The sequence below is a fragment of the Paramisgurnus dabryanus genome, chromosome 13, assembly GCF_030506205.2.
Source record: "Paramisgurnus dabryanus chromosome 13, PD_genome_1.1, whole genome shotgun sequence".
NCBI classification, from domain to species: Eukaryota; Metazoa; Chordata; class Actinopteri; order Cypriniformes; family Cobitidae; genus Paramisgurnus; species Paramisgurnus dabryanus.
Genome location: NC_133349.1, coordinates 24,469,502 through 24,479,617, shown reverse-complemented (window position 1 = coordinate 24,479,617; position 10,116 = coordinate 24,469,502). Strand labels below are relative to the sequence as shown.

The 10,116-nt window shown below is 35.5% G+C and overlaps 1 protein-coding gene across 1 annotated transcript; it reads right to left on the bottom strand.

Moving 5' to 3' along the window:
- Positions 1-5,746: 5,746 nt before the first annotated feature.
- ecm1b (extracellular matrix protein 1b) lies at positions 5,747-9,554 on the bottom strand. The gene is made up of 7 exons (XM_065270145.2): positions 9,330-9,554; positions 8,359-8,397; positions 7,866-7,895; positions 7,691-7,753; positions 7,524-7,589; positions 7,171-7,439; positions 5,747-6,639 (listed from the first exon to the last, which is right to left on the bottom strand). The coding sequence occupies exons 1-7, from the start codon at positions 9,397-9,399 to the stop codon at positions 6,427-6,429; spliced, it is 750 nt and encodes a 249-aa protein (XP_065126217.1). The 5' UTR covers positions 9,400-9,554; the 3' UTR covers positions 5,747-6,426.
- Between the last annotated feature and the right edge of the window lie 562 nt (positions 9,555-10,116).

The window sequence follows — 10,116 nt, the reverse complement described above, 5'->3', positions numbered from 1 at the left end:
TGTCACTTACTGTTACCACTCATCCAAACAAATACAAACACTGTCTAATAGTTTGTATTAGATAAGAGATAATCTAATAAATAAAATATTTATAGTAAGTTTTTTTTATAGTTATACAAATAATTATAGTAGACCTAAGTCAATTATCTAAATATGCAAATTACTATTTATATATTCTTTATGATATAGCCCAGTGGTTGTCAAACTGGGGGCCGTGGCCCCCTGGGAGACCCTGAGATGGTCACAGGTGGGCCCAGTTTAATGTCATTTTATAAAATATATTAATTTATTATAAATTATGTGTAATTAAAAATCATAAAAATAAAACTACTAACCAACAGCACTACACTGTATAATTTAATCATGTATTGTTTAATTTAAATTTTAAGTTTTTAAATGTTTTATGTCATACATTGGGGGGGGGCTTTAGGGGATGCACCGTATACAAGGGGGGGCCGCACGCCAAAAAAGTTTGAGAACCACTGATATAACCTACCAATAAATGCATTGCTTTGTTAATGTTTCACATGTGTGTGTGTGTGTGTGTGTGTGTGTGTGTGTGCGCGCGCGCGCGCACGTGCGTGTGTGTGTGTTTGTGAAACTAAAACAGGTGCCTAGCCTTTATGTATAATGCTAAAAATAACAACACAGACCAGATAGCATCTTGGGATAGGCACACTGAGCACGCATACTTGCTAAAGAGTCATTGCAACTCATCTGTAAATGCACCTGCGTAAATTTGTGAGTGAGTAATATGTTGTCTTTTTAAAAAATGTGTGACCCTGTCCAGGCTCTCTTAAACTAATGATGATATTTGGAGCATCAAAGATTGATTTCATTCATAAATTTCACTTTAATTTAAATCTTTGACATGACCTTACTCAGTATTAAAATTATGTAGGATAAATGTATGCAGAAAACAATAAATCACAAAAAATGACTTTAGCTGAATGGGTCACATATATGTATTCATAACAAACTATTTCATAAATAAATAAAACGAGAGGTGTGATTTATATTGTATTGTTTTATTTATAATCATAGTCATCTTGTTGAAAATACAATTTCCAGCAAAATGAATGAATGTAACTTATAGGCTGTATTTAATAGCAGTGCATTCACTGGAAAACAGTGTAAACATAAAACCAGAACTCCAAGCATCTCATTTTTTATTTAATATAGAGATTGCGAATATATCTTTTGAAAAAATAAAAATTTTATAATACCCAGAAAATGGTTAAGGTATTGAAATGTATGTGCTCCATTTAACTGCTAGTAAGTACTAAATTAAACTTTGGTAAATAAACAGTGGGCATTTCTTCATCCAACTATTTTTGACTTTATTTGCCTTGGCCATTTTTTTAAATAATTTTTTCATTTTTCTACATAAAATCATCCTACATAATGTCAAGAACATTCTGTGAAAAATATAACCTTGAAATCTTTAATATTGACTGTTATGTCAAACCAAACTTTGATTCTTCTTTATATTATAATTATATTATGAAACAAATACAAGGAGAAAATTGACCTCTGCCAGAACACATGAAGATCTGTCATGCAACACTAGAGAGCAGCACCGCTCCACCATTTGAACTAATGAGAAAGGGAATCAAGTCCTGCTTGTAAAAAAGGTGACTTCAGTGAGTAATTCTTGAAATATGTGGCAAATATACAACTACAACAACAACAATAAAAATGAGTTGAAATGAATCCCTGCACATATTTTAAACATTAGCTGGATGTTTTCTATATGCATGTTTTCTTTGTACCAATGTTTTGTGCAGAAGGTTAACAACATCATCAAACAATGAGATAATCTAGTCAGATATCCTTGGTTTAACATCGTCTCCGTTTTCTAAAAAGCAGACACTCCCAAATGTAGATAAATCAAGTACAACAGTATCACACCTAAATACAGGGACAAAAATAATAAGCTTATAGCGCAATGACCTTAAATCATATTATTTCCAGGATTCTTATAAAGATTTCAGAGCTTTGCACATGGTTCCAATTATTATTAAACAGAAGTGTTTTACATGCTCTGGAGTCTTGTGTGGGTATCACAGACAGAATGAGTCAGGGGTGGGATGTGCAGCAGGAGGGGTAAATACTTCATCAATGGTGTTGTATGTTGGATCTGGGGCAGATGCAGAACAGGAATACTGCTCTTTTCCATTCTTCTTGTCACAACACTCAAAATGCTTTTTTTAATTTCTTCTGCTCTTTACAGAACTTATCCACTATCTTCTTCCACTGAAACAGAACTGATATTTTCGCCATTTATTAGAGAACTGATGGTTGCTTGCATAACATTATTTACTGCTTGGTTTTTGGCAAACAGGCCCAGATTTTAAAACTGAGCAGTAAGATACAATATATTTTCTACAGAAGGTTTCTGTTTGCATGGGTGTGTTCGAATTTAACCTCATCCAACACCCACACAGTGATACCAAAACACAATGAGCACTGTCAAAACAGATTATTACAAATTACAGACTGGATTTGTTTCTTTACATTTAAACTCTCCACTTAAACACATTCATATAGTATCAAGGTGAGGTGAAAATAAGGATTTTGTATTACCCTGAATGCTAAGGGTTTATATGAAATTTTCGTTCATAGGTGTTGGCCATTACATCACTCACTGATTATGTAAAAAATGTGCAGCATTTTTGCCAAATCAACACATATTTTTATGTTACTTTAACTTAAAATATGAAGTTAAACAATTTCAACTTGAATTTATAAGGTTTTTTTACAGTATGAGTCACATTTTTCTTCAACTTTCTTTCAGCACAGTGTTGTTTAGCCTTTTTCTCTTTACAGCACTTGTTAAATTGTTTCTTCAGCACGATGATGGTTTTTTATTGATGGACCAAAGCCCGAGGGAGACACTTGGTAAGGTAACGAGGGTGGAGCTTGTGATGGGCACAGATACATATGCTGGAGGAATCAGGACGACCAGGTGGAAAGTTGATGTCTGGATTTTCGTCTGCTTCATAAACTCATTAAGCTGCCAAATGAGCTAAAATAAATGTACTAATCTATATGGTGACTGATTATTTAAAGTGCACCTATTTCATTGCTAAAAACAACGCTATTTTGTGTATTTGGTGTAATACAATGTGTTCACATTGTTTATGGTAAAAAAAACATTATTTTCCACATATTGTACTTTTTGTAGCTCCAGATTTCACTCTCTTCCTGAAACGCATGGATTTGAAAGCCCTGTGTCCGATTGGCCAGCTAATCTGTACGTTGTGATTGGCCTGAATACCTCTGAAATCAGCCTGAATTGTGACACTCCTTACCATGTTTGAAAGATTTCAAATCACAATGCAACGTTAACGGGAGTTAACTTAAGCCGGTGACACACTGGATGCGTGGCGTAAGCGTCTCAGCTGCGTGGCGTGTCCGTTTTTAATTCGGCTTCCGTGTTAACAGGTTAGAGCTTGCAGACTGCCTGCATGAGACGCGCGTCTCAGGTGCGGCTCGAGCCGCGCGGAAAACGCGTGCTTGCTAGAAATAGAACCAACGCCTATTTTTCAAGCCACACGCAAGCGTCTTGGAAGCGTTTCCAGCCAAAATATATGTCACCTATAGCAACAGCAGCGCGTCAGCGCCGAGTCAGGCATGCTTCTGGTATGTACAGACACAGAAAACGCGACGCAGCCGCCACGCAACTGACATGCAACAGATACACCACGCATCCAGTGTGTCACCGGCCTTACAGGCTGTTAGTCCAAGGAATTATGATGATGTAGGTCTTCTCTACATCATAAATCCCAGGAAGTAAACTGTTGCCTACAATCCGTGTGTTTGTTGTAGTCCAAGAAAAGAGATTTATGTGGAGACGAAAACTCCCGTCATCGTTTACTTTGGGGTTTGTACTTTTGCATATCGTTAACATGAACTAATACACATTTACACACCAAAGGAAATGTAAAATCGTGAATCGGACAATAGGTGCTCTCTTTATTATTTGTTTCATCAGCATCTAAAACTAGCAAATGAACCAATGTTGAGGATTACTGAAGCAAAATGCCAAAAGAGAGCAAGTCTACTAACCTGTCACATAGCCTGTATATTATTTGAATTAGTAACATCTAACAAAGTTGAAAAGTTATATTAACTTTTTTAGGTGCAATTGAAGTAATTTTTTAAGTTTTCACTATTCATAGTGTATTGCAAGTATTATAGATTAAAGTAAAAAAATCATTTGATGTGGTGGTGCACATAATTTGTATTTGTGGGATAAACTCATCATAAACGTTCATATGATAAAATCATCTGGTGCCACTAACAGAACACAAAAGCCCTTATGTCAAAAAAAGTTTAGGGTCCTCATCATAAGCATATATTTCAACCATGTCTGTACGATGTGCATTGCAAATATTTCAACCAAGTTTATTTTTTATAAACACTGGATGGAATATTGCGTACACATCAATATTCAATGCCCATTTTTTGTGTATGCAGCATTTATGCATCAGTCCCTGACGTTACATTATACACTCTAAAAAAACAAACGGTGCTATATAGCACCAAAACAATTGCTTTGGATCGTAACGATAGAAGAACCATTTTAGTGCCATATAGCACCGGTGAAGAACCAGTGAAGCACCAGTGAAGCACCAGTGAAGCACCAGTGAAGCACCAGTGTAGAACCATATAGGGGCCATATAGCACCACATATGGTTCTACATAGCACTATATGGTTCTACACAGGTGCTTCACTGGTTCTTCACCGGTGCTATATGGCACTAAAAATGGTTCTTCTATCGTTACGATCCAAAGCAACTGTTTTGGTGCTATATAGCACCGTTTGTTTTTTAGAGTGTACAGCAGCAGCATCAAAGTTTCTTTAAGGGATAGTTCATGCAAAAATGAAAATTCTGTCATAATTTTCTCATCCTCATGTTGTTCTAAACCTGTAATTTCTTTTTTCTGATGAACCCAAATAAAAATATTTTGATAAATGATGGTAAGCACAGCTGATTGTAACCATAGACTTCCATAGTAGGACAAACAAATACAATGGAATTCAATGGGTAGGTACCGTCAGCTGTGTGCATACCATCATTTATCAAAATATCTTCTTCAGCTTTATTAAAATACTTTCATAATACTTCCTTCTTGTGTCCATCAAAATACAACAAAATCATACAGGTTTAGAACAACATGAGAGTGAGTAAATGATGACAGAATATTCATTTTTGCGTGAACTACCGCTTTAACTAATTTTTGCATCTGAGCTTTGCATCTGACAATGGCACTGTTCGCACTATAGGTTGCACACTTGCACTTTATGTTGATGTCCATGAAGAACTTTGATAATGCGACTAAACAGGAATACTTTACCTGTCTTAACCTGTCTTGATTTGTGTTTACTTCAATTATGACTTTAGTTAGTTTAGTTAGTTGAAATGACTTGACTTGCCTGAATATATTGCACAAATTCCCTTCAAATTCCCTAATAAATAAACTTGATTAAATTAAAGTAAAAATAGAAAATACAAAGATTATCTTTAGAGACGTAGAGTAGAGAAAGAAAAGTATTGAAGAGCAATTTAATAGTAATAATGAACATTAACCATATTTGGTCAAGTCATAAATTCATATGATGCCTATCATGATGTAAATAAAACAGTGAGAATTAATGTATTTAATTGTTTATTGAAAAAATGAGGTTGAAACATTGCACCTAATTATGCTTATAGGGTGAACTGCCCTAATGTGGGACACTTTTTGAATTTTCGACTTCTGTGAAATGCGCTTACTATTTGATGATTGCTCTACAATCACATATGACTGGACATTTGAGAGGTCATGTTAGACCTTAGGTGTCCCACATTAAAAAAAATGTGTGTCCCACTTAAGGGCAATTCACCCTATGTGTGCTTATGTGGATATAATTATTAAACAGTTCTTAATGGCTTAATGGAGAAAACAACAGAATATATAAGCACATAAAAGTAAACTTCTTGAAGTTTACGTCTCTACATATGGAGGGGACATCAATGAAAGGATGACTTACACAAATAAATGCAATAAAACAAATGCCAGTATTCTAAACATCTTACTGTACTGCTGATAACTTGACGTAAATTCAATGTGTATGTACACATATGTAACCTTGCCTGGGAAAATCCAGCTAAAGTATTTATTTTTTAGATTTACTGTTTTCTACATAAAATCATCCTCCATAATGTAAAGAACTTTAGGTAAAAATATAGCCTAACATGTTGACTGAGTAAGATCAAGTCAAAGATTGAAATCACAATGAGAGTAACGGCTGAAATCAAACTTTGATGCTCGTAATCTAGCCTGACAGTGTCACATATCTGTTTTACAAATGTTTGAACAATAACAAAAAATTAATTTTTTGTTTTTAACCAAATACACTCTTTAGGTGCTCCAGCCCTACCCTTTACAAGAACTGGGTTTATATCTGAAGCCTTGGACTTTGCGAGGAATGTTGACATTCAAGTCAAGGATGGGAATGTCATATGAAGTCGCTGAAGCCTCCTTATCAAAACAGCTCCATCTGGCCTTCCCCTTCTTCTGGCAGCAGACATCTGCAACCGTCTTTATAGAAAATTCTTCTTTGCAGAAAGCAGACAGGGTCTTTCTCCACTGAATGATAACAAAAAGAGAATAAAAAAATGATGACAGGCAAATACACAAAGTACGAAAGAGAGACAGAGATAGACAGAATAATCTGCGCACTATAGACGACACTTAAGGCTGTTTACTATTTTGCAATTAATGAATTTCAGACTCCCAATGTTTTGGATAATTGCTCACTAAAGACTAAACTGTGAGCAGAAATCAAGGACAGATTTTATCTGAAGAAACCCTAAACAGTGCTTAATAACATGTCTTTATTTTCTAAGAGACCAGATGTTTCCTGACTGTGCACATTGTCCACATAAACACATTTTTATCCATCTGGTAGACGCTTTTATCCAAATATAAGTGCATATGGAGTATATATATTATATGTTACACTGTTGCTTAAGTGGTCATGGGTTTGACTATCACACATACTGATGTAGCTGTACAGCATGAATGCACTGCAGTTTAGTGTAAAATATACAGATATAATTATTTGTGTGATTCTGTGATTAATAAACATTTTGTAGGAATGTAGAAAAACGTTCTTACCGCTTGTTCAGCACAACAGATCTTCTCTGCCTCTGATCCATCAATGCCACAGCACACGCCGTACCAGCCCTGGAGTCGATTCACAGCATCAGCCTGCCGATGCTCACTACCAAAGCCACTTGGGGGAAATATGTCCTCAGGGTATCGGACCGAAGCTTTACTAAACTCACAGATATCTTCAAGATTGCTGATACTGGGAAAGGCTGGTGGGAAATGAATCTCTGGCCCCGTGTTGGGTCTCATGAAGCGAGGGCCAAACCGTGGGGGAGCTAAAGCAAAGACAGAGAAAAAATTAAATAGATAAACAAAATATCAGTCCCCAAACCAAAATGCATCATAGCATGCAACTGTACCTCTTGGGATGTCCTCGGGGTGAAAGTTTGTGTTCTCTGTCTGGCTCATATCTGTCTCTGAAGAGGCTGAAATTAAATACAAAAAAAATGGCAGGTAAGAAATGCCTCCGACAAGATCAAACGGCATCATATTTAGAAAATATAGAAGAAAGATAAAGAGTGGTCACCCATCAATTTAATCAAATCTGAAATGTCAGGCATGATTGGTCTCTGTACCATTAACTCCAATTCTGAAAGAAAAAGTGTATACTCTTGTTATTGTTGTTTATTAGAGATACATACATTAGAAGAGAGAGAGATAGAAAGAGAGAGAGAGGTCAAGTTAATAACTGATGGCCTTACCTTCAGGTGTCGCCTCTCGCTGAAGACCATCTGAGATCAAGAGGCAAAAACATAATTTAGAATCCCTGTATAAGGCCATACAAAATCCTTTCAAAGCACTTTACTGTTTTCTGATTAGTGTAAAGGTAAACCTTTAAAATAATCAGTTTTGCATGATGTTTGTTAGCGTTTCTGGTTTAACAATTTGAATAATGCACATTAGGCTTATTATAAAATAGTGATAACACTGTACACTGTTGTAATGCATTAGTGACAATAAACAAACAACATGGATTAATGTCAATATTCATCTTACATATGCTTTAACTAATGTTACAGAAAAAATAAAAACATCTAGTGGTTTCCATTACAAATACTATTAAAAACCAGCAGATTTTAATGATTAAAACCATTCCAAAGATTGTAATGGTTGCTGGATTGTGTTTATAAGATATGCTAATAATAACAGATTATGAGTGATGCGTGTTTAGTGAATAACCTCATCCAAACAGACCTTTATCGTAAATCATTGGCCTTTGGCGAGGCTGTTGGTCTGGAAAGAAGTAGGACACATATCTGTATTAAAATATAGCCTTAAAATATACACAAGAAACAACTTCAAGGAACAGTTCCCCCAGAAATAAAAAAAATTCTGTCATTTACTCACTCTCATGTTGTTACAAACCCGTATAAATGTATTTGTTCTGAAGATATTTTGATAAATGTTTTTAAACAAACCATTCGTGGAAATTTATTTATATAGTTTTCTTTTATCTTACTATGGAAGTGAATGGGGTCCACAAACAGTTTGGTTTCAAACATTTCTCAAAATATCTTCAGAACAAAGAAATGTATGTGGGCTTGTAACAGCGTGAGATTGAGTAAATGATGACAGACTTTTCATTTTTCGGTGAACTATCCCTTTAAGCAAAATCCACAACATATGCGCGTGTTTTACGTAACTTTGATAGAGAGCACACAGGCGCTAAAATATGTAAAAGCTGTCCAAACTGAAAACACATCAGTGCCATTTGTTTGCCTCAAAATGCACATAAGTAATGTTTTTAGTAAGGAATGTTTGTTAAAACTAGTTATATTTTCTAAATATACTCTTATCGTCCTGTCTTAAACTAAGACCAACCCTTAATCTCAAATCACTTCATGCGTCGCTGCGCAGACCGATCGGTTTATGACAATCAAGTACCGTGAGAGCGATTCAAAACAAAACATAATCAAAGCACTCTCGCGGTTCTTTGATGTCATTGGTCAAAAAATCTTCGCAGCGCTGAATAAAGTAGAAAACAAATGCTATGCCTTTAGTTGTCGAACAGAACATAACCTAAACTATTTTCGTTCTAATCAAATACATATTTTCCTTTATATCTTAGTGCTAAAACCTGTGTTAGAGACGAAGTTTCGAAGAGCATTTTGTGCAGACGACATTAAAAACACTGAAGTGGCACAAGTCAGAAAATTCGCATTTACCTTCAGATGCCTCGCACATAAAAACTAGTACAAGTATCAAACAAAGTCCCGCGCCGTTTGACGAGCCCATGGTGGAAGATGAAAGACTTCTGGTTGAATGCGTCTCGAATGCAGAACTTCTGAATCTGCGCAGCCTTCTCCCGTCTGCGCTTTTATAGATCAAATTCAGGAGGAGATTGTGGAGGAGGTCGTACCAAGAAGGATTGGACACGTGCCCTCACTGCATCTCCTGACCGCCATGCACTCCTTTTTCCCGTTATTTACTTAACCCACATCTAGATGAATCAACTTCAAGTCAGGGCACATATGAGTTGCCTATGATGTCACACCTAGAATTTCCCACATCGTCAAAAGACTGTTTAGCTAATTACATGGTGTATGTCTGAATCTTATTATAGTAAATATTAACCTACAGTAGCTACTACTACAGTTTTTTGGTTGTGATAGGGCTATATTATAAGCTACTATAATTATAATGTACTACGATACACAATTATCCAATATGCAGTAGAAAATAAAGTTTAGTTTTACTGGGTAGTGTGGTCAGAGATGGGCATAAATACATTGAAATGTATTTCAAATACAAATACAAAATACTGTGTGGAAAAATGTATTTAAATACAAATACAGTTTTTTGAAAAAAAAAAAAAAAATACATGTAAAATTGGCGATTCAGTGCAAGTATCCCTAGGCTGAAATCTGGGTCTATTTCTGAATCCCAAAAAGCATTTAGATGTGTGCAACTGATTAGAAACTTTCATTTTATTTTACATACCTCTTCCCTTCC

Bases quoted from the DNA above. Each gene is read 5' to 3' on its own strand.
- ecm1b (XM_065270145.2), bottom strand. From the start codon at position 9,399: ATGGGCTCGTCAAACGGCGCGGGACTTTGTTTGATACTTGTACTAGTT. The intron at 7,896-8,358 runs GTCTGTTTGGAT...TCTTGATCTCAG, and splicing joins GCCAATGATTTACGATAAAG to ATGGTCTTCAGCGAGAGGCG. The intron at 7,754-7,865 runs GTAAGGCCATCA...TTTTTCTTTCAG, and splicing joins GCGAGAGGCGACACCTGAAG to AATTGGAGTTAATGGTACAG.